Genomic DNA, 25,000 nt, shown 5'->3' on the forward strand with positions numbered 1-25,000 from the left:
ATAGGGGTGTGTGTGTGTGTGTGTGTGTGTGTGTGTGTGTGTGTGTGTGTGTGTGTGTGTGTGTGTGTGTGTGTGTGTGTGTGTGTGTGTGTGTGTGTGTGTGTGTGTGTGTGTGTGTGTCTGTCTGTCTGTCTGTCTGTCTGTCTGTCTGTCTGTTTGTCTGTCTGTCTGTCTGTCTGTCTGTCTGTCTGTCTGTCTGTCTGTTCACGTTTGTGTGTGTGTCTGTCTCATTATATGTGCACAACTTTGTGACTTTGTGTGTGTCTGTGTGTTTTGCTTACTGTGTGCGTGCGTGCGTGCGTGCGTGCGTGCGTGCGTGCGTGCGTGCGTCGTGCGTGCGTGCGTGCGTGCGTGCGTGCGTGCGTGCGTGCGTGCGTGCGTGCGTGCGTGCGCGCGTTAATGTGCACCAGTATACATGTGTGTGTAGTCACGTGCTCCTGGCTGGAGGGGTGCCCTGTAATTATGCAGGAAGTGTGGCTTCTTTTTACACGCTGCCTTGCATGTTAACAAGGTGGCTGTTTACGTTCGGGGAGGCTTGTGGAGACTCTCCTGTGGTTATCTCAGTCAGCCCAGTGCCAGTACCAGTCACCCTGGCTGGCTGGCCGTTTTCACACTGATGCCTGCTGCAGTTATAACAGTGATGACCTGCTGTGCATTTCTGCATTTGGAGCTCATTTAGATGCACTGGAAGTCATGATCAGTTGTGCGTACCTCTCTCTCCATCTCTCTGTGTCCTCTCGCTGTGCTCTCTCTCTCTCTCTCTCTCTCTCTCTCTCTCTCTCTCTCTCTCTCTCTCTCTCTCTCTGTCTGTCTGTCTGTCTGTCTGTCTGTCTGTCTGTCTGTCTGTCTGTCTGTCTGTCTGTCTGTCTGTCTGTCTGTTTGTCTGTCTGTCTCTGTCATTCTCTCTGTGTATTTAATCTCTCTCTCATACACAAATTCAATCTCTCTCTCTCTCTCTGTCTGTCTGTCTGTCTGTCTGTCTGTCTGTCTGTCTGTCTGTCTGTCTGTCTGTCTGTCTGTCTCTGTAATTTCTCTCTGTGTATTTAATCTCTCTCTCATACACAAATTCAATCTCTCTCTCTCTCTCTCTCTCTCTCTCTCTCTCTCTCTCTCTCTCTCTCTCTCTCTCTCTCTCTCTCTCTCTCTCTCTCTCTCTCTCTCTCTCTCTCTCTGTTCTGTGTCTCTGTCTCTCGCTTTATCTCCATCTCTGACTCACTCACTCTAACACATACGGTACTTACTCAAAGTCTCCAAAGGATGAATGTCTAGAGCACCAAGCACAATTGTTCCACCTCTGCTGGCTTGCCTGTTGTGAGGCTCTCTCTCCATTCAAGGCTCTGAAAGTGTGTAGCTGTCCTCTTCCCCCTTCCTCTGCCAGGAAAAGCTGTTAATCCCAGAATAGAAGCCATTTCCTTATCTCTTCTCTTCTCTTCTCTTCCCTTCTCTTCTCTTCTCTTCTCTTCTCTTCTCTTCTCTTCTCTTCTCTTCTCTTCTCTTCTCTTCTCGTCCCTACCCTCCTCTATGTATTCATCTTCTCTCCTCTTCTCTCCTCTTCTCTCCTCTTCTCTTCTCTTCTCTTCTCTTCTCTTCTCTTCTCTTCTCTTCTCCTTTCTTCCCTTCCCTCCTATGTATTCATCTTCCTTTCAATCCCATAGACGGTTTTGCTTGGATCTCCTTCAAGTTTGCTTTCATTAGAGATTGTCGGCACCAATTGATCACAGTCATGTCCTGCTTCTGGGTGTAGTGTAGTGTAGTGTAGTGGAGGGATTGTCTGTGAGAGATGTTTCGTGATGTGGTTCTGGGGGGAGGAGAAAAGAAAACATTCAGTGATATTGTTTCTGCCTTATTCCCCTTTTCTTTCTTTTTTCTTTCCTTTTTGTTTTTCTTTTCTCGCCGTTTCTAAGAGACAGTCTCATCAAAAAGTGATTAATCTTGCGGGTCTACTGTATTTCAGCCACTGAAAAAGAGGAAGGTGAAGGTGGTACTACCATGCTCGCGGTATGGCCCACGCTCACTCCAACCTCAAGAGGTTGAATACGGGCTCAGTGTCCTCACGCAGAGAGTGTTATTTCGCCCCAAACCACAACCAAACTTGTCCAAGAAAGGAGGAAAGAGCAGAGGCACTCTGAGATTTGAGGAAAAAAATATATAAAATGCCTTTAATATAACACATTTAATATGTTTTAAACAGATTTGCCATGGCATTTTATGTTTTTTTTCTTAAATCCCAGAGCACCTCTGCTCTTTCCTCCTTTTTTGCACTTCACCCAGTACAGATGAGCACCTATTGTCCTGAGTTCTCTAATCTCTAGGCCGTTTTGTGTCTTCTGCAGCCAAACTTTACCTTGATGAACAGCAAATCCCCCCCACCCCCCACCTCACCTCCTTCTTATGCAGCTGGTCTTTATTATCACCCCCACGTTTGCCCTTGCCTCTTTGGCAGCACAAAAAACAGAGCCCCAGTCATCTGTGGTGTGGTATTGCCTAATCATCTGTGGTATGGTACTGCCCAGTCATGCCACCTCGTTGCATCACTTCTTCGTTCTTCACTTTTGTTTCTCTTCATTAATTTGACTCTCTTTGCTGTTCTTGTTCCCTAAATTGCCTTCAATTTTACTCAAGTTGCTTTCCATCTTTTTCTGGAAATATCAAGTTCTGTGTTAGGTCTGTGAAACCGGTTTAACTGTGAAGTGCTTTTTAAGTTAATTTCAGTGGTGATTAGGTCTCTAGAAAGACAATCAAATTTCTCAAGATCTCTCCAAGCATTAAACTCCTTTTTCTGACACACTGTGTGGAATATCTTGTGCAGTGCAGTGCAGCAGTTATTCCAGTTGTGGCACAATAAAAAAGTGTGTGTCATATAACCATCTGCCATGGCAACCATGGAGTGTCACTTCAGCTGAAGTGGTTATGTGGCACGGACACGACTCCCACTCCAAGTCCCCACATACTTAACGGACAATTGGATTCGATTGTCTGATAAGTAGAATCATCATAGCTTGTTCTCAAATGGTGTAATATTACTGCATCTTTTATCATTTTAAGTTATTTTTTTCTGTAATTTTTCATACTTTTTTTTTTTAACTGTGCTTTCTGTTTGTGCACAGTAGCACAGTATTTTTGTCCTTATTATATATATTATATATATATATATGAGTCACATTGCTTGAGATGTTTACATCCACTACAGTGATAATTATTAATTCATAGCATGCATTGTAACGATTTCCCATTGCTGATGACGGCCTCTCCTGGTTTGATAAACTGCCCTTTAAGAAAGTATTTTGCAGTCATTTGTAAGCTTAATCAGGCCAAATTCATCAATAATGAAAAGCCATGTGAACTGGCTGCTTCTAATGGTCATTGATTGGAGAAATAGCTGAAGTGATCAGATAGACTGTGTGGTGGTGGAGCCATTTTTTTCTCCTGAATTATTTATGCCTCTTTCAATCCATGAACGAGTTTTTAATCACGTGTACATGGTTTAATAAGATTCTATGACGTCTAGTTGGAAACTGGTTTGCTGGAGGGCTTGCCTTGGTGTACAGTAGGTCTGTTGAGCTTGTTGCTTCAGCATCTCTCCAGCAATGTGAATCATAGCAAGAATGTTAAAGCTTATTGCTCTTACTTCACGTCATCCCTGTGTTCCTTTGGAGTTTCGACATGCGTTAGTTATTATCACATTGTTAGTTTTGGGGACGGTCATGGTCATCTCATTGAAAATCGCCAACCCTTCATGTCTCCAATATGGGAAAAAAACATTACGATATGGATTACTTTATATCACGATAACGATGTAAGCTGTAATGATGGATACAATTATTTTATTACAATAGAAATGATAGAGGAGTAAGGGTACGATAGATGCTTTCCTATCACGACAACAATATACTGTATATCGTCATATTGCCCAGCCCTAGTGTCTGTGCCAGGGTCTTCCCCTAGGACTTAATATAGTAGTTAAAGTGGCTGACCTTGACCTCCAACACTTTCCACCAAGATTTTGTATTGCAAATGTTTTTTTGCTTTGCCCAAAAAAACTCTTTTAGGGGTTTTCATGTCAAACTTCAAAGTAGGAAACCGCACAGCAGACCCCTTCCATACATTGATTGTAATCACACATCTCTAACCCCGACTGACCCCCCACCACCTTGACTAGCGAAAACTCTGCGGTGAAAAGCTGAATGCATTATTGATGGCAGTCTCCTCTGCCCCCAGAGTTTGCCAGTGTAAATATAGAGGCTTTTTTCTGTGACTTTCATACTCCTAGACTTGCTGCAGCCCTGCTCTCTGTGCCACTACACCCTGGCTGTAGTGTGCTCTCCCCGTTCAAAATCAGGCTGTCACATCCATGTTGCTTGACTTGCCCTTCAGCCTGACTGCATCCCATTCCTGCTTGATGTGGATCATCTCCATGTCGGCCAATTTGAAATCCCAGAAATAGACATTTTTACCTGCAAAACGCACTGCACTTGGGTCATACTATATATTAGCTTATTTACTTTGTACATATGCATGAAAAGATCAAAATTGACAATAGGAAGCATAGTTTCAATTGACAGCATAGCTGCAATACCTACTCTGGCCACCGTCCTACACAGGGCACCTTAAAGTTCAGGCCATGACCCACCGACCTGAGCCAAACCCTCTGTACTAGAATGAGATAGTTAAAATGAAAAAAGTGTCAATCCCACGTGAAAGAGAAGGAAAAAGTCTGATTGACATTACGTTAAAAAGAAGTCTGCAGACTTGAAATACCTTCAAGACTTGAATAGGGCTTGTTCTGGTTCATGGCATGGAACAATGTTAGAAGTTAGAACTGTGTGAGGATTTCAAGTGTGTAGACTTCTTTCTACTGATGCTTAACAGAGTGCCTACAGGTGAAGATCACAGTTCTTTAGGTTGATGCGAGTTATCAGTGGAAGCTTCTTGACATATGCTTAAAAGATGAAGCTGTGAACCCAGGTTGAAGCTGTTGTTTTCTTTGTCAAATCTGTCAAGAGGTTTTCCGTCATCCTTAGTTTCTCATCATTAGGCTCAACTATTTTTGAATTTCCTCAAGTTATGAAATCCCTTATGTGTTCCTTAGTGACACGATGTAGACTGCAGATGAGTAAGGAAGTCTGTGTTTCAGCACTTGGTGTGGTGATGTGTAAAGTGTCACCTCTTGCCTTCTGCATTTTCATCAGATGAAGTGGCAGTTCTGGCATGGGGGAGGTGTTTTTGATTAAGCCTCGTGGCTCTCTCAGTGTCTACACATTGATTTGTTCTTTGTTCTTCACACCCACTAAGCTTAGGCAAACTAATAGTGGCAGTCACATCAGCCAGAAATTACCTCAAGTTTGTTGCCTTGTTCCCTTCGAGTCCGCTTGTTTTCGGAAAAAATAAAGCCCTTTCACTGTCACAGCTCCTTTATCCTGTGACAAAGCATTATGGTCCAAATGTGTCCCGTTTCAGAGATATTGATGCATCAAAATGGAAGTCACCACAATATGCAACCTAATACCAAAGCATTGAAGGCATTTTTTTCTATGTTTCAATGTTTGTGTAGTTGCTGCAATTTGCCTTTGTAAGGCAGTACTGTGCTGTACTTTACTGTGATTTGAGTGGGCCAACGGTGCTCTACTGTGCTACTGTGCTGTACTTTACTGTGATTTGAGTGGGCCAACTGTGCTCTACTGTGCTGTACTTTACTGTGATTTGAGCGGGCAGTTCAGCTCCCACCCCCACTCCAACTCACACTAGTGGCAAATCGTCAGTGAAGTCTAGTCCTTCCTTCCTTCCTTCCTACGCCGCATTGGCCCACCTGTGGCTCTTGGCATCTCACGCCCCCACCCCAGCAGCAGCAAGAGAGCCGACTTCAAAAACACAAGTGCCAAGATGCTCTCTCTGCATACAGTAGGCATTGTCTTAGTCTTCCATGGATGAACATGCACGCACGCACGCACACACGCACGCACACCGACACACACTGACACACACCAACACACACGCACACGCACCAACACACACACACACGCGCGCGCGCACACACACACACACACACACACACACACACACACACACACACACACACGAACACGAACACACACACGAACACACACACATAAAGAGAGAGCAGAAAGACAAAAGCATTCATCATTGTTTCAGCATCACTTCAACTTTCAGTGTCATACAATCACAATGAAGGAAGGCGGAGAGCGAGGCAGAAAATCGTTGTAATTTTCTGGTCGTGTTCTTTAGTGGTGGCAGCAGCACGGCACCTGTCCTTTTGATGGATGTGATCGTAGGTGGATTTGATTGTGCTCCCCGCTAGCTGCCATGCAGAATAGGCCTACTCACTCTCCGCAAGATACAGCAGTGTGTGTGGCTGGGGTTGAAGCTGGCTGGGTTGGGGGGGGGCGTTGAGGCTAGGCTGGGCTGGGAGGTGTGTGTGGCAGGGGTTGAATGGAGGCTGGGCTGGGAGGTGTGTGTGGCTGGGGTTGAAACTGGGCTGGCCTGGGAGGTGTGTGTGTGGTGGAGTGCTGGGGTTGGCAGTTGGCACTCTGCTCGCATGACATGCAGAGAAAAGCATGTAATTAACATGGATTTATTGCACGTCAGTGGGCACGTCATGGACAGATATGTTTTTTTTTTTTCTAAACTGGGAAGGGACTTGGTCTAGAAACATCCACCGAGCCCCCCTGCTCATTGCTCTTACGTTAACCCATTGGCGCCTGAGCCAGTTTTTAGAAAAGGTCCCCAATGCCTGAGGGTTTTTTGAGATAAGAAAAATTGGTTGAAAACTCCTATGAAAAATTCAATATCTCAGCCTCTGGAACACATATGGACATGGGACAAATTGCATTTAAAAGGTAAAATCCTCTGCTTTCACGGGATTATATTCATTCAGCATTAACACTAACACATATTCCTTAAAAAAAATCATATCTCATAGTCAAATGATTGAAAAACGTTTCATGTGCTTTCAGGATAATGCTTGATGCTATTTATTATAAGCGATTAGGCTACTATTGCTACTGTTACAATAGCCGAATAGGCTAAATTATAATAATCATTATTATTAGGCCTATAGTTATTAGGCAGTCATTTCTGCCATAAATCGGGGGACATTTGTCTGATACAGCCACTTGCTCTCCCACCGGCGAGTATGGCCGTTTTATTCCTCCAAACGTTATGCAGAGAGACCGATGAGCAATTTCATATCCTATTTTGAGACGGGGCTCCACTTTGAGCTGGATGTGTGGCCGCGCGTCTAGATTTCGCATGTCTACCGTTGTCTGCCTCACCAATAGGTTAGCCTATCACCATATCCTAAAGTTCCTCAGTGAAAATATTCTGAAATATATCTGAAGGACGTGCTTCCTCAGATATTGGCACCTTCGCCAATTGCCCCGAGTGTCGGAGTGAAGGTTTGGTAACGTTGGGGGCGAAATCTAGCTGACTGTCTATTTGGAAGCCACTCGCCCACCTCTTCATGCGGCCGCGGCAAATCACACTCCTGCTCTCTATCCAAATGGTCTTCAATCATATTTCCTTTCCTCGATTAAAATCTCTTCATTAGCCTACCTTTCAACTGAACATCACGTTCGCTGTAACAGCGTGTCTTGCGAACCACAGCCTTCTTTTTTTTTACCTGTGTGAAATGGCTACAACACACGTCTGCAGAAGCAAGCGTGGTTGATTGCGTTTGACATTTTTGTCGACGAATCAAACTTTTTTTTGCTACATGATCTTTAAAAAAATCGAGAACACCCACCTCTTCTATTTGAACAAAACATTGTGCATTGCATCTCTCATGCGTCTTGAAAATATTGACAAATCAATAATGTTGCGTTTTGCAACAACCGGCGTCAGGGCCAATGTTGCGTAACGCAACAACCGGCGTCAATGGGTTAACATGTGAAGGGTGTATGTTTTTCCAGGTTTTAAGGTTGTGACGTGCGTGTCGAATGAGAAGTGCAGATGCGGGGCTCTTTAGGAATACTCAGAAATCCATTTAGCACTGCGACGAGCCAGGCTATATTTCAAAGTCAAAGTCATCGCACTCGTGTTTGTGATCTTTTCCATTCCCATAGACGTAGCCCTCCCAACATAGTGCCTCGCCTTCTCCTTCCGGTAAATGTTGTAACGAGGCTCATTGAGATTGTTTCTCTCTCTTTGCTCTTGCTGTTCTTTTGGTTTGAGAAATGCCAACTGATGTGATGTGATGTGATGTGATGTGACGAGCGCTTTGCCCCAGTGTGTAGACGCCAGGTGATGAGCTTCTCTCCTCTTTGATTCAATGACAAACAGACAGACGGCCTTTTGTTTCAAAGTGATGTACCTATTCTGAGCCCTCCGGGTGTTTCATTATACTAAACATCAAAGCTGCCCGTCCCGACAATGGGGGATTCAGATTCGCTAATCCTAATTGTTAGTGCCAGCAGATTTATTGTGTTGCTTGCCTGGCCTACAGGCACAAGAAATAATGGACAACGCGACCTTAAATAATTGTATTTACGTCAGCACAGTCGTGTATCGCCACCATACCTGCCATTTTATTTATGAAAGTGAAAGCCCATTGGGAAACTCCAACTCCCATTGTCATTGTGACACAGCACTCCACAGCACACAAGTGAACACTGCACACTGCACACAATGAAATTGCATTTATGCCTCACCCGTGCAAGGGGGCAGCCCTCAGTGGCGCCCCATGGGGAGCAGTGCGGTGGGACGGTACCATGCTCAGGGTACCTCAGTCATGGAGGAGAATGGGGGAGAGCACTGGTTGATTACTCCCCCCACCAACCTGGCGGGTCGGGAGTCGAACCGGCAACCTCTGGGATGCAAGTCTGACACCCTAACCGCTCACCCATGACTGCCCCTCCTTATTTTTTTCTATCACGATTTCTCTCTCTCCCTCCCTCCCTCCCAAGTGGTTTCCCTTATCCATGCACCTGCACGTGACTTGAGGGGGAAAAAACGACATTCGGCCTAGTGCCAGTCTCTCGAGCATGCCGGCTTAAATTGCTGTCCACAGTGCTCGTTTGCCATTCCGGAACCCGGTTGTTATGGAGACAGCAGACAGGAAGAAGCCAGGCAGAGGATCACCCGGGGTGCATTCCCTCAGGGCACTGTGGATCACATGCAAGAGAAGCAACCAACAGTACCAGCCTATCGTACAGGTCACCAGCCTGACGCTTGGGACGCATAGCAGGCCAAACGAGCGAGGCGTAGAGAGGCAAATTTCAGTGTTCCATTCTGACAGCTCAACCGTCATCAGGTCGTCGCGGCGAATCAAATGGAATGGAACAGTTATGTTGTTGATTTCCACCGCTGGCGAATTCGATCCTCATTTGCATAATATTAAACTTAGATTAAAGCTTCGCTCCTGTTCGCTTGCTTTTGCTTCCCTTCGCTCTCTCATAGGAATGAATGGCGAAGTTCGCTTTGCTTGGCCAAACTCGCGTCTATGTGTCCCTACCGTAAGAGCAACTAGTACCAGCCTATCATACAGGTCACCAGCCTAAGAACCAGGGCTCTAAATGAACGTCATCACTAGCCAAAAATTGCTAGTATATTAATCTTACTAGCCAAGCATACATTCAAGAATGGGTCAAAGTGCCAAGGAAGATTTCTTTTCTACCAGCCAAACTGAATTTTCACCAGCATTTGGCTGGTTGTCTGGTGTTAATTTAGAGCCCTGCTAAGAACCCACGTCCACTTCCCACGATGATGCATATTTAATGGCGTTGCCGTTTTGCTTGCGTGCATGCGTACGTGCGTGCGTGCCTGCGTAAGTGCCTGCCTTCGGCGTGCCTGCGTGTGTGCGGTCGTATATGTGTGTTTCAATGAGAGAGAGTGTTAATCAGTGTGTGTGTGTGTGTGTGTGTGTGTGTGTGTGTGTGTGTGTGTGTGTGTGTGTGTGTGTGTGTGTGTACATGTGTACACACCGTGTGTTTGCATTTGTTTATGTTTGTGTGGGTTTGTGATGGATCGTATCCTACAATGCCTATTGACCTTTCATCTTGGGCCCGTTTGGCACCCCTTCCTCTCCACTCATCTCCTCTCCTCTCCTCTCGTCTCCTCTCCTCTTCCCTCCTTTCTCTCCTCTCCTCTCCTCTCCTCTCCTCTCCTCTCCTCCCCACCTCTCCTCTCCTCTCCTCTCCTCTCCTCTCCTCTCCTCTCCTCCCCACCTCTCCTCTCCTCTCCTCTCCTCTCCTCTCCCTCTTATTAGATCTATTATAGTGAGCGTGCTCAGCTGAGTTGAAGACAGCCTCCCGCAGAGTTTGGGCGCATCAGCAACGCCGCGGCGGCGGCAGAGTCTGTCGGCATCTCTGATGAGCACTAAATACCTCTGCCTGTCTGTCTGTCACACACACGCATCCCTCTATTTTTCGTTATGCTTAAAACCCTAACCTCCCCCCGCCCCACCCACTGGTTACTTGAAGTTGAAGAGAGGACATGAGAACTGTTGGTGTTCTACCTTAGCCTATGGTGTGACCATGGCCGCTAACAGCTTTGGCTGGGCCCAGGACTCTAAAGCCTCGCCACTAGGGCTGCACGATTATGGAAAAAATCATAATCACGATTATTTTGGTCAAAATCATAATCACGATTATTAATCACGATTATTGATTTTTGCAGATTTTTTTGAAACAAGATTAAATATAACCAAGAATGAATTACATACGGGATGAGCAAAATAAAATGAATTGTAATAATTATGTAAAGGCAATAGCATGAAACTTAAGTGGACAGATTTCTGGCCAGAAACACCAGTCTGTCAGTATGTTCTAGCTTCAAGGACGCTCTCAAAAGTAGGTCACTATTGCCACGATTAAATCACGATTAAAATCATGAGTTCGATTTCACTATTTTATCACGATTTTGATTATTTTTCGATTAATTGTGCAGCCCTACTCGCCACCCAAAAAAATACAATGTAACGAGGATACATTGTACTACAATGTAATGGGCCCTTTCCCTCACTGGCCCCTGGACAACAGGCCTGTTTGTCCTCCCTGTCTACCTCCCTGGATGAGACCCAAAGATCGCTTAAAGTGGAAGAGAAGACAAGAGATGAGAACTCACCTTTTGTGGAGTGGAGTGCAGGGTTGCCAGATGAGACTGATGATTTCCAGCTCAAAAAAAAGTTAAAAACCTGCCCAATCTGGCAACACTGGTGGAGTAGTACTCAACTGTCTGTGTTCTCTGACTTAGTCGCCGGTGGCGGTGCTGGCTGTCGCTGCAGGTGGTGTGTTTTAGTAGGTGTTGAACACCAGCCAAGCTCTGGAGGGGGGAGAGTCTGGCACAGCATGGGGCACTAGTGCAGAGATACGCAGAGAGATAGAAATGGAAGCTCCTTGCTGAGATGGAAACCAGCCTGTTGAATGCAATGAACACTTGTTGCATTCATGTGTGTCTAGAGAAACGGAGGGTTTTTTTTTTTCAAATGTCTTTTTGGGGCTTTTTGCCTTTATTCAGAATAGGACAGTGAAGGACAGACAGGAAATGAGTGAGGAGAGAGACGTGGAGGGATTGGCAAATAACTCCGGCCGGAATTGAACCCGGGTCCCCGGCCTGGCATAGCAATCTAGTGCCCCACCATTAGAGCCATGGTAGGGCAGAGAAACAGAGTTTTGATGTCTTTTGGTTGCTGAAGTTGATATGCCATGGTATTGTTGACAACGTTTGATTGCTTTCTTATTGATGCTAGAATGGGCTCCTTTTTTATGGTATCGAGGGTGTTTTGCCCTCAGATGAACTAAGCCGAAAACTCTGTTGTTGAAGTTCAGTTTTTCATCAGCTTATATTATATCTGGCGAATCCTGCATGTTCATATTCTGAGCTTGCATTAATATTCTCATATTTTCACTGCAAATATTTTGGGCAAACTGAGTCTGGGGGAGAAAGGATATCATAGCAGAGAAAATTATGCAAGATACAATACAAGACAGTTGGTTGCTGTGTATTCCCAAATGCAATTTAAGATAAGGCAACTATATATTTGTCTTCATTCAGCTGTCAAGATGGTGTGTGGGTGTGGGTGTGTGTGGGTGTGTGGGTGCATGCGTGTGTGCATGGGGATGGAGTATTTTTTTGTGCCGTTGTGGGTTTTTTGTGTTGCTTTTTTATCAGAGTTCTCTAGTAAGTTGAAGTCAGGACATGGTCCACACACCCAGTAGACACACTCTCACGTACTAATACACAGGCTGTCACCATTGCACCAAAAATGGTCCTACACAGTGTGAGATGAGATGCCATCATGACTTGACTTCTCTTTTTTGCCTTGCTGAGCTCTGCCTGGGGGCACGCAGTACTGTGCCTGGATGGATGCTGTGGCCAGAGCCACTGACACACTTGACCGGGCCCAGGAAACAATTTTTTGAAAGGCCCCCCTCTCAATATATTTTTGCCTTTATTTGAGAGGATAGCTGAGAGAGGGACAGAAAATGAACGGGGAGAGAGAGACTCGGGAAAGGATGTAAAATGACCCAGGCAGGAATCCAACCCCGGGTCCCACCGTAGTTGCCCAGTGCCCTATTGTTGGGCCACGGTAGGGACAATACATACACTGTTATGGGTGGGTACAGTTCTGGGCCCAGTCTCTCCCTGGGCCTTGGGAATCTGACCCATTTGTTCCCCCCTGTGTGCTTGGCTGTGGCTGGCTGTTCAGTGTGAGCGTGACCAGGCCTTGTGAGGACTAATCCAGTGTCTGTTTAGGAAAGACTTCTCTGGAAGCTTCCATGAGGCTTCTGAATGTTTCTTCTTCTCGAAACAAATGTTTGAGCCTCTGTCAGGCAAACAGGCTGTTGTTCAGTGCCAAGTTTACATTTCAAAAGCCCTCAGCCTCTGCCAAACTTCCAGGCAACAACAACAAAGAAAAATCAATATGACAAATACAATCAGCCCTGACGGGAGTGAGGCAGATGTTTATACAGACTTCTAATCCATTTGCACATCTTTAAAGTTTTCCGTGTTCTGTTTGTGGAATGGCCTGTGAGTCCATAACTTCACCCTTCACCATGCTGAGCCCTGGAGAAGATCCTGACATCAAGCCTCAAGACTTATTGACGTAATTCAGCACAACTGGAACTAGTGCTAGTACTAGTGATGTGCTGCTACTCTAGACACACACACACACACACACGCGCACACACACATACACACACACACACACACACACACACACACACACACACACACACACACACACACACACACACACACACACACACACACACACACACACACACACACACACACACACACACCTAAAGTGTGCAGTAAGAAGACTTCACTGGAATGTGGTGTAGTGATGGCCTGCTACTGCAGAGTAAATGGGCTGCATTTATATAGCGCCTTTCCACTCCTTCGAGCACTCAAAGCACTTTACATAGTATGCCTGCTTCACATTCATCCATTCACACTGACATTCACACACTAGCAGCAGTGGCTGCTGCTACGCAGGGTACCACCCTGCCACCAAGAGCAATTTTTTGGGGGTTAAGCAACTTCCACAAGGACACATCGATGGTATCAGGTAGTGCAGCACTCGAACTTGCAACCTTCTGGTTGCTGAACGGGGTCCTCTGGGTCATTTCACGTGAAATCAGACACTTTGGGACCCGACCGACACGGATTTCGATCATACTTGGTGTGCCTTTTCAGTAGCAAGGTAGCACCCCAGAACTGCATTGGTTTGAATCTGACACTAATATTAAGGGAGAAACAGACTAGGAAAGGTTCACATGTGAGGGTAGGACACTATACATTCAGCCTTGAATATATCAGTCAGTGTTAGTCACAAAAAGATGCCTGTGGTGTTGTTTGAAAGCTCTTTTCTGGCTCTACATATTACACAATCACCTTGGAATACAACTACTCTCAGAATATGAATTATGATAAATTGAAAAATTAAAAATTGAATATCTAAAAAACCTATATTTTAAAATGGCCAGTTCCTTGTCCAAACGTAGCCGGCAATGTCATGAGCAGCACCTAAAATGCTGGTGTTCGGTTTGTTATTCATTTCAGAGAGAATTTGACTCACAAATATGGCGTCATACAGACCACTTACTAATAATTATGGGTAATACCATAGTAGCATCACATGACAAAACAAAAACAAAACAAAAATGGTCAGTGTCCATGGTCCCAGGTTTCAGAAACTAAGGCAGATGTCCATTTATACACACCAAATGATGATATGTGAATGTTTGAACATTCCTTCTCTGTGTACCTGTGCCATCTTCCCTTTACCGTACCGTACTAGATAATCAATGGCTACACTCTCATTTTGTACTCTACCAGTGCATTTGAAGCAGCAGCTGTGTCTTTTGTAGATAATGTACTGTATAAGTACGTCCCGTTGCAGTTACAGGTTCCACTACCAGAAGCACATCCTGATGATCCATGACAAGTCTATCTGGTCTGAAGGGAAAAGTGAAGGATGGAGATGGCCCATGAGGATGCAGGAAGTTCAGTTTCACCTCTCCAGTGCTCGGCACACATTCCTCAGCACATGCTAGCCACCAGTTGCCATCATATACAGCTACAACATACCCTTTGATGCTGAAATTTAAACACATTCCTTTACTGAGCTCACTCTTTCAACTCTGCCTTCTCTGAATGCTCAAAATGGCCTAACTTCCACTGTGTCCATTGACAATGGGCAGAAGCTGTGTAGTTTTTGAGTACCTGGAATAGTTCTTGCAGATTCAAACCTTTTCAACAGGTTCTCAGCTTCATGATGGTACATCTCTGTTGTGGCAAACTGGCAATGGATGTTCTTGACATTATCCTTGACTGACTCCCTTGAACCAGGAACGTTTTTAAAACTATTGTTTTGTAATTCAAGATGCTATTCAATCATTTCACTGGAACAACCAGTGCAGGCCACAATCCATCCATTTGTATGCTACTACCAAGATCAGTTGAAACTGGGGAAAAAAATCTGTTTTGTTGTTATTTCAGACTGCAACATTCATGATACAATTGCTGTACATCTGTTTCAGAAGCTCCTAATTCAGTTCCTCAGTGACACTTCATCAATGACAGAACGTCCAAAGAAGATCCTATATTTTTTCTGATTGCTGTGCTGCACAACATAAGAACCTTAAAAACACAACAAATTTGTGCCACCACGAGGCAGATTTTCACATACCTGCAGAGTGGCACTTTTTTGCCACATCACATGGCAAAGGTCCATGTGATGGCGTTGGAGGGACAGTTAAATGGCTTGCTGCACGAGCAAGTCTGCAACGTCCTATTGACAATTAAATTGTAACGCCATACCAACTGTTTGAATTTGTCAAGGATAATGTCAAGAACATCCATTGCCAGTTTGCCACAACAGAGATGTACCATCATGAAGCTGAGAACCTGTTGAAAAGGTTTGAATCTGCAAGAACTATTCCAGGTACTCAAAAACTACACAGCTTCTGCCCATTGTCAATGGACACAGTGAAAGTAAGGCCATTTTGAGCATTCAGAGAAGGCAGAGTTGAAAGAGTGAGCTCAGTAAAGGAATGTGTTACATTTTCAAGCATCAAAGGGTATGTTGTAGCTGTATATGATGGCAACTGGTGGCTAGCATGTGCTGAGGAATGTATGCCGAGCACTGGAGAGGTGAAACTGAACTTCCTGCATCCTCATGGGCCATCTCCATCCTTCACTTTTCCCTTCAGACCAGATAGACTTGTCATGGATCATCAGGATGTGCTTCTGGTAGTGGAACCTGTAACTGCAACGGGACGTACTTACACATTATCTACAAAAGACACAGCTGCTGATTCAAATGCACTGGTAGAGTACAAAATGAGAGTGTAGCCATTGATTATCTCTTTAAAGTACGGTAAAGGGAAGATGGCACAGGTACACAGAGAAGGAATGTTCAAACATTCACATATCATCATTGGGTGTGTATAAATGGACATCTGCCTTAGTTTCTGAAACCTGGGACCATGGACACTGACCATTTTTGTTTTGTTTTTGTTTAGTCATGTGATGCTACTATGGTATTACCATATTATTAGTAAGTGGTCTGTATGATGCCATATTTGTGAGTCAACTTCTCTCTGAAATGAATAACAAACCGAACACCAGCATTTTAGGTGCTGCTCATGACATTGCCGGCTACGTTTGGACAAGGAACTGGCCATTTTAAAATATAAGTTCTTTAGATATTCAATTTTTAATTTTTCAATTTACCATAATTCATATTCTGAGAGTAGTTGTATTCCAAGGTGATTGTGTAATATGTAGAGCCAGAAAAGAGCTTTCAAACAACACCACAGGCATCTTTTTGTGACTAACACTGACTGATATATTCAAGGCTGAATGTATAGTGTCCTACCCTCACATGTGAACCTTTCCTAGTCTGTTTCTCCCTTAATATTAGTGTCAGATTCAAACCAATGCAGTTCTGGGGTGCTACCTTGCTACTGAAAAGGCACACCAAGTATGATTGAAATCCGGGTCGGTCGGGTCCCAAAGTGTCTGATTTCACGTGAAATGACCCCTCTACCTCCTGAGCCACCACCATATACACCCAGGGGGATATTTATCCAGAGTGACCATATACCCTGGTGGAATCGGTGGCAGGTTTAGGCCGCCGCTGCTTCAGCTGGTGATTGACCTCTGCCCCACTGCCTTTGGTTAAGAGCTGACACTCCAGAAGTGCATGCACGCACACACACACTCCCACACATACTGGCTTATAATCTTCCACTCTCTTCCTCTCACAAATACATACACACACACACACACACTCAGGCTCGTGCAGCAGGGCTTGACATTAACATTTTGTTCACCAGCCACAGTGGCTAGTAGCAGGCGTCTCCATTCAGTACGTGACTGTGCATCCAGCTCTCCAGAATCCCTGTCTCAGCTGTAGGCTCTGTGTGTGTGTGTGTGTGTGTGTGTGTGTGTGTGTGTGTGTCCCTGTCTGGGCTCCAGGCTCAGCATCTGTGTGTGTGTGTGTCAGCTCCAGGCTCAGCACCACCGAGGCCTCTCAGCTGTCCTCTGCTGTAAATCAGCCTCCATAACCGGGACAAGCTGCATGACACGGCCCCACGTAGCCACCAACCTGTTTAAAGCTGCGTGACAAGGCCCCACGTAGCCACCAACCTGCTTAATGTGAACCCTCCTTAGCGTGGAAGCGGGATTTAACCTGCCATCCGTGCCCTTTTCACCCTTATTTATGGACACCTTTTTAGATTACCTTAACATGCAAAGGGTATACGTTTTCCAGGTTTGAAGGTTGTGACGTGCACGCCGAATGAGAAGTGCAGATGCGGGGCTCTTTAGGAATACTCAGAAATCCATTTAGCACTGCGACGAGCCGGCCGTATTTCACCGGCAAAGTCATCGCACTCGTCTTTTGTGATCTTTTCCATTCCCAGGCCCTACCAACATAGTGCCTCGCCTTCTCCTTCCGGTAAACGTCAACAGGTAACAGGGTGTGCGTCAGCGCGAGAGAGATCCTGCATGACACAACCAGTGGCAGTGTCGGTTTTCATCCATCACAAGGCTGCTGAGCGTAACTGCTCCCTCTGTTACTGTCCTATCACAATAAAGGCATAAGAAAACCCAAAACTATCTTTTACGAAACCCAAACCAGCCCCCGCCCACCCAAAGGTTACTTGAAGTTGAAGAGAGGACATGAGAACTGTTAGTGTTCCGCCGTAGCCTATGGTGTGACCATGCCCGCTGACAGCTTAAGCCGGGCCCAGGACTCTAAATCACACCCTCCCAAAAACAGTACAATGTAATGAAGATACATTGTACTACAATGTGACGGGCCCTTTCCCTCACTGGCCCCAGGACGACAGGCCTGTTTGTCCTCCCTGTCTGCATCCCTGGGTGTGACCCAAAGATTGCTTTAAGTACAAGAGAAGACAAGAGATGAGAACACACCTCCACCAACCTGCTTAATGCGCACCCTGCTTAGCGTGGAAGTGGGATTTAAGCTGCCATCCGTGCCCTTTTCACCCTTATTTATGGACACCTTTTTAAGTGCAGATGCGGGGCTCTTTAGGAATACCTAGAAATCCATTTAGCACAGCGACGAGCCGGCTGTATTTCACCGGCAAAGTCATTGCACTCGTCTTTTGTGATCTTTTCCATTCCCATAGACGTAGCCCTCCCAACATAGTGCCTCGCCTTCTCCTTCCGGTTGATGTTGTAACGGGTCGTGCGTCAGCGCAAGAAAAAGATCCTGCATGACACAACCAGTGGCAGTGTCTGTTTTCATCCATCACAAGGCTGCTGAGCGTAACTGCTCCCCTGACCATTTAGCACATTTGATCACGTTAGGCTCAGTGGCCTCTATGAGGTACATGTAGACAAGTGCCTCCACTTTCACCCGCAGGGGGGGGTTGGCCTTTATTTTCTGATGGGACCGTGTGAGAGCATACAGGAAGTGAATGGAAGACAGAGACTAAGAGGGATCTGCAAATGACGTGGACCAGAATCAAACCCAGATTGCCGGCGTAGCAGACCAATGCCCTACCGTTAGCCATGGCAGAAATGTTCTAAGCTATGAGATAGGCGTCTGTCATTGGCTCCCATTATAGCCCTGTTGGCGCACGCAGCCAAGTAAAAGATGAATGGGAGCCTATTGGGCTAAATGGCTCAGCAGGGATTTGTGACGATTCTGTTCTCTGGTTTGTAAAGATGTGTGCACATTCTGTACCTTATCATGGAAGTTGTATTAGAAGTGAAGTTAAAGGTTCCTGACATGGCTTTGTTCTCCCAAAGACGTGTTAGTTTTGTCCTGCAACACGCTAGCATTCGGCTAATACCTGCTGGCTGAGGAATCTCTGCGACTATTCACGACCAGAGCTGACGAGAGACGTACTCTGACTGATCCTCCTAGCAGAGACATCTACGGTCACACACCTCAACCCCCACCACCGTCCAACATGTTAATTGAGCGCAGTCATTTCCTTTACCCCATGTACACATGCCGCTTTTCCACCACCTTAAATGCAATAAATAACAGGTGTCCGCAACAATCCTAACATAACTTTAAACACATCGACATCTGAAGTCAGACTTAAAACTACAAAACAAATGGCGTAGTGCCGTAAAGTCGATTGTCACGTGTTATGTCATTGCTATAGTTGAAATAAGGGTCATTTTCACGAATCTAACACTTGACAAGATGCAAACGTGTCGGCAAATGCTTTCACTTACTCATATCTATCGAACGCGACTTCATTGTTTCCAGGGAAAAAATCACACGGGCAGATAGTTCTAAGAGAAGCGTACAGCCCCATTGGCACCCATTCATTATTTACTTGGCTGCGATAACATAGCTGCAGTGCCACTCCTGGCCACACCAGCTAGTTGTCGTTCTTGTACAAGATTCCATTTTCTTTGGCCATGGTAAGGCCGCTCACTGACTTTGGAACACAACACAGTGAGTGGTTTTCTTCCATCAGAATGCTGCTGAACATAACATTTTCTATCTGATGGTGCCGTGTGCTGTGGCACTTCTGATAATGGACCATTTAGCACATTTTATTCAGTGTAGCCTTGGTGTCACCAATGATATCTTATGGCCTCAGACAGGAACAAACGACTACGGTCACAACCTTAGAAGATAATTGACTTGGAACACAGCACAATGAGAAGGCCAAAAGGTAGAATGTGCAGTAGGCTCACCTGGCAGAGGTAATCAACTACAATGTGTGGGCTATTTCACATGATTAGCAAGGTTACAAAAGCTTGTGGTCTTTGTGATCAATGCGAGAGTGGGGAAGGGTTGTGGTGGTGACATGGAGACGGGTTGAGAGAAGTCGCATCAAAGGACAAAATGTGAAAAAAAACTGAGAGAGAGACAGAGCGAGAGAGACGGAGAGAGAGAAAGATCTAGAGAGAACGGGAGAGGGGGAGGTGGAAAAGTGGAGTGTAGAAAATGGGAGGAGAGCAGCGCTGCAATTGGGGCCGCGTGTCGATGAAAGCAAGGTCCCCTCTAATCTCATCCGCTAATGAGCCCCAGTGAAGTCATCTCTGTTGGAAAGATCTCTTTTCTGTGGGTCTGTGAATTTTGTTGCCTTTTGTATTAGAGCAGCTAAATAGAGTTTAAGACACTCCACAGACTTCCGGATTTGGTGTGTCTGTGAACAGAGTGAGTTGGCAAGAAATCAGCGATGGGATATATTTATCCATCCACCCTCCGAGTTTTGCTGGTTCCGGGTTCCGTCTTTGTACATTAACCCATTTAAGCCTAAGGCATCTGCAAAAAAACGTCTGCTGAATTCCTAAGCCCTTTTTGGGAAAAGGTGCCCTCGGGCTATAAAAAGAAATACCTCAGTGCATGACGCACATAAAAGCATTATATCAGTTGCATTTAAAAGCTAGGACCTCTGTCTTGCATTAGAATGTGTTACCCACATTTTTAATTAAAAAACCTCATCTCAAGAGCCTGAATTCAGCATCTATGTCACTCCAGGTGCCTATGTCAATGCAGCGTATTCACAGCACCAGGCTTAAATGGGTTAAGACACTCGAGCACAAAGGAGCTTAGTGAGCGATGTTGCTGTACCTTACACAGCTGTGTGCAGTTATTAGGGCTGTAATGATATTGTATTGAACCGAGAAATATTGACACACAGTAACGATACTTAATTGCGATGCAAGAGGGTGATGCACCCTTTCAAAGTTCTGGTATGCTTCAGTCCAGAAAACAACCACATATAATGTGGTAGAACCAATGTCATTATTTGTAAAGCCTCTTGTAACATATTCTACTTCCAACGATCATCAAAAAAAAAAAAAAAAGTGGGGTGTATTGAACAATAGAGCTCGAAAGTGACGTCACTTCCCCCGATTTCATGGGACCTCAACGGCGATTTTAGCCGAAAATCGTAGCATGTAATCCAATGGCGGTATTAAAATGATATTTCGATCCCCTTCGAGTTGTGCCACGAGCTCCATATATGTTGTTTCTGATATTTTTGCTTAATTTTTCGTATGAACCCCCAAACTTTTTAGAAAGCTGTGTTTCTTCACATTTTTCATGCCGACGGCCTCGGAACAAAACATTGATACTTCTGCATGAATAATCTTTATCTAGCCTCTTAAACAGCATATTTGTAGCCCAGCGCATATCATGACTGAGATCAGAAGATATTTACTCTCTACCATGTTGTTAGATGGTCAGCTTAGGTCCCGTGAAACGCGGAACTAAGGGGCGGGACTTTCGAGCTCTATAGGTCGAAAATCGTGATATGAACCAATCAAATCTTGAGTTGAGTGTATCGTTACAGCCCTAATGTGCCTCAAGGACTGTGCTGTTTTCCCAACACACGAGCACATAATCCGTGTGGGTGACAACAACTGTGGCGGTGGCATTGTTCAAGCCCTGAGAGGCTCATCCTCTGACTAACTAGAGCATGCTGGGAGAAAAAAAGAAGCCCACTAATATTTAGAGGCTGTTTTTGTTAACGGAAATTGGTGGAAAATCTTTTTTTCTTGTTGTTGTTTTCGTTTGGTGGTGTTGTGTTTGGGTGAGAAAAAGAAAGAAAAAGAGACATTTTTCATTGCAATGGCTCTCTTCCACGTTTTCTTTCTCTCGCACGCTTTCTCTCTCTCTCTCTCCCTCTCTATCTCTATCTCTCTCTCTCTCTCTATCTCTCCTTTCCCCATAATAATGCTCGGTTTACACTGTTGACTGTTGTCAGTTGTTTGCTGGGTTTGGCCTGCAGGTGTAGGGAATGATGGACTTTCTAAAATCATGATGGAGGGCTGGCCTCATTAGTCTCACCCCTAAAGCGGCGTACACACACAAAGCTAGCTTTTCGCTAGCTGGCCTACTCGTCACTCTTCCATGGAACGTTCGCTGAAAGTTCCCGCGGCTTTAACTGCCAATGAACAGGCGAGAAGTACCGAACTCTGCATTCCAATTGGTGACTCGCTTACTCGCCTCGCTCAAAGTTAAAATATTTTCAACTCGGGATCCGCCCACATCGCATCGTTTGTACAGTACTCGCCTACTCACCTGCGAGTCTCGCTGGAACACATCGACATTCTATTGACTTCATTCGCTGAGCGAGTAACTAGTAGCGACGTGTGTGTACGGCCCTTAAGGCTCGCCTGACCTACCGGCCAATCTCTGCCACTCAGCAGATACTTCTTCACCTGCTGCATAGACTCATCCAAATCCTCCTCAATCACTTTCATCTCAATTTACTGTAAAGTAGAACAAGATCTGAAGACTATTAAGAAGTTGAATGAAAGAACTTTTAATTACTTAAAGAACCTTGGCAAGGCATCGCATATTCCACACTCATCCACACAGTCAACCTTACAATCTACAATTCTTCTCCTCCTCTTCCTCCTCTTTCTCCTCTTCCTCATCCTCCTCCTCCTCCTCTTCCTCTTACCCCTCTTCCTACTTTCTCTTTTTCCTCCTCTTTCTCCTCTTCCTCCTCTTCCTCCTCCTCTTCTTCCTCACCTTCCTCCTCATCTCCATCCTCCTCTTCCTCCTCCTCTCCCTCCTCCTCCTCCTCCTTCTCTTCCTCCTCATCCTCCTCTCCTTCCTCTTCCTCCTCTTCCTCTCCATCCTCCTCCTCCTCCTCCCGCTTCTCCTCTCCATCGTCATCCTCCTCCGCTTCCTCCTTCTCATCCTCCTCCTCCTCTTTCTCCTCTTCCTCGTTCTCCTTGTCCTCCTCCTCCTCCTCCCGCTCCTCCTCTTTCTCATCCTCCTCTTCCTCCTCTCCATCCTCCTCCTCTTCCTCTTCCTCCTCATCTAACTCCTCCCCATTCTCTTCCTCCTCCTCTTCCTCCCCCTTTTCCTCCTCCTCCTCCTCTCCATCCTCCTCCTCCTCTTCCTCCTCTCCATCCTCCTCTTCCTCCTCATCTAACTCCTCCCCATTCTCTTCCTCCTCCTCTTCCTCATCCTCCTCCTCCTCTTCCTCCCCCTTTTCCTCCTCCTCCTCCTCTCCATCCTCCTCCTCCTCTTCCTCCTCTCCATCCTCCTCTTCCTCCTCCTCATCTCTCTTGTGCCCCTCTTGTGGTTTCAGGTCCCTGTAGACATCGTGAGCGATTAAAGCCTTCAGTCCGCCGGCCTGCTGCAGAGTAGACCAGGCGCCGAGAGCTGCAGGAAGTCCATGGCCACTGTCTGATCACCACTGCTGTAGGTGAGTTGAGCTCCCCTTTTCCCTGCTTCCTCCTCCCTCTCTCTCTCGCTTTCTTTCTTTCTTTCTTTCTTTCTTTCTTTCTTCCTTTCTTTCTTTCTTTCTTTCTTTCTTTCTTTCTTTCTTTCTTTCTTTCTTTCTTTCTTTCTTTCTTTCTTTCTTTCTGTCTGTCTGTCTGTCTGTCTGTCTGTCTGTCTGTCTTTCTTTCTTTCTTTCTTTCTTTCTTTCTTTCTTTCTTTCTTTCTTTCTTTCTTCCTCTTCCCTTCTTTCTTTGCTCCAAGTCTCCCCATGTGCATCCCATATTGCATCTGATCCTCAGTGCTGTAGGGGAACTCATTTCCCCTCCTCTTCTCTCTCCTCCCTTCCTTCCTTTCCCTTTTCTTCTTTCTTTTCTTCTCTTCTTTCCTTTTCTTTCCCCTTCTTTCTCCCCCTCCCTCGCTCACTCGCTCCCTCCCTCTGTGCCATAATGCATCTGAAGTATGCAGCTTTGGAGCATAATGTGATAATGAGCTTGGCAGCGTTGGCAGAAAGGCGCACGTGTCTGCCTGCCTCAGCACCACCAGGGCACAGACCCTACTCCTCCTACTCCAGATCACAGGGACCCCCCTTCTCTCTCTCTCTCTCTTGCTCTCTCTCTCGCTCTCTCTCGCTCTCTCTCGCTCTCTCGCTCACTCACTCACTCACTCACTCACTCACTCACTCACTCACTCACTCACTCACTCACTCACTCACTCACTCACTCACTCACTCACACCCCTGGTACTGGGAGTCTTCCATTGTACTGTGGCAGTGTGAGATGTTTAACTGGCCTTGTCTCCAGGGAAAAGCTGTCAGCTGAAGGCACATGTTGTGTTCACTTCCCAGCACCATGAATTCAACCAGGACCGTAGGGTTGTTTTTTATTTGTTGTCCTTTTTTTCAGTAGGTGTGTGTGCGTGTGTGCGTGTGCGCGTGTGCGTGCGTGTGCGTGCGTGTGCGTGCGTGTGTGTGTGTGTGTGTGTGTGTGTGTGTGTGTGTGTGTGTGTGTGTGTGTGGGAGAGAGTGATCTCATGGTAGTGGCTGTCTTTGATGATGCCAAGAATCAAAGTCATTTCTGCTCCCGTTACAGTGCCATCCTAGCCTAGAGCCTCACTCACATGTGGGTCCTTTTTCTTCCTCTGCCATCGCCGCTTCATTCACAGGCATGGTGGGCAGGCATTGCAGGCATTGTTAAATCATCTTTCCCTCCTCTCCTCTGATGTGATGTGGTAATACGTCTCTGTCTGTGATACCATTCCTTCTTTTACAAGCGAACTGCAGAAGAGAAAAAGAAAGAAAGAAATTGAACTCTCTGATGAGAGAGTCTCACACGATCCAAAGACAAAACGAGCTCTCTTGATTTGCTGGTCCCCTTTTCAACCCTGCTCCTCCAAAATCCAGACGAGAACTCCAGCGTAAGCGATTTGTTTGATGTCTGAGCTGAGGCACATCTCCATGTGTAAGTGACTTGAGGTCTCTCCGCCACGGATCCCATTGGCCAAACCCGCTTTGTACTTCCAGTGAGTGTGGTTTAATTTACTTTGTCTTGTAGCCTTGTTTTTTTTTCACCCACCCGTTGTCGGAAGGGAGGGGGGAAAAAGTTTTTGACAATGCAAAAGAGAAAAATGAGGGAACACATACACACACACACACACACACACAGAAACACACGTGTAAACACACACACACACACACATACATGCACGCACACTCTTCTTTGTGTAGTAGAGTAGACAGGCAATCACCAGAAGCCCTCCTGAGACGAGCGTTGAAGAAACAGGAGTGCAGGATGGGAAGGGAAGGGGAGGGAGTCACGATGTGTCTCGGCACATTTCTCCAGTCATCCGTCA

At 45.8% G+C, this 25,000-nt stretch overlaps 2 protein-coding genes across 4 annotated transcripts in view; one reads left to right on the top strand and one right to left on the bottom strand.

Moving 5' to 3' along the window:
• Window positions 1-22,970, bottom strand: part of LOC134447091 (cilia- and flagella-associated protein 251-like) — a gene marked incomplete at its 5' end in the record, with an annotated part of 33,072 nt that extends 10,102 nt beyond the window's left edge. Inside the window, one exon of the mRNA XM_063196376.1 lies at window positions 22,392-22,970. Coding sequence (XP_063052446.1) covers window positions 22,392-22,970 — 579 coding nt within the window. The remainder of the gene's footprint in view (window positions 1-22,391) is intronic.
• Window positions 1-25,000, top strand: part of peak1 (pseudopodium-enriched atypical kinase 1) — a 179,530-nt gene that overhangs the window by 69,302 nt on the left and 85,228 nt on the right. The window contains exon 3 of one of the 3 annotated variants that reach the window (XM_063196774.1): window positions 23,019-23,135. The exons of 1 other annotated variant lie outside the window; for it this stretch is intronic. The gene's annotated coding sequence lies outside the window, so the exon portion shown is untranslated. The remainder of the gene's footprint in view (window positions 1-23,018; window positions 23,136-25,000) is intronic. One more of the 3 variants, XM_063196775.1, reaches the window with a different exon arrangement.

This window comes from Engraulis encrasicolus, chromosome 4 (genome assembly GCF_034702125.1).
Source record: "Engraulis encrasicolus isolate BLACKSEA-1 chromosome 4, IST_EnEncr_1.0, whole genome shotgun sequence".
Taxonomy (NCBI): Eukaryota; Metazoa; Chordata; class Actinopteri; order Clupeiformes; family Engraulidae; genus Engraulis; species Engraulis encrasicolus.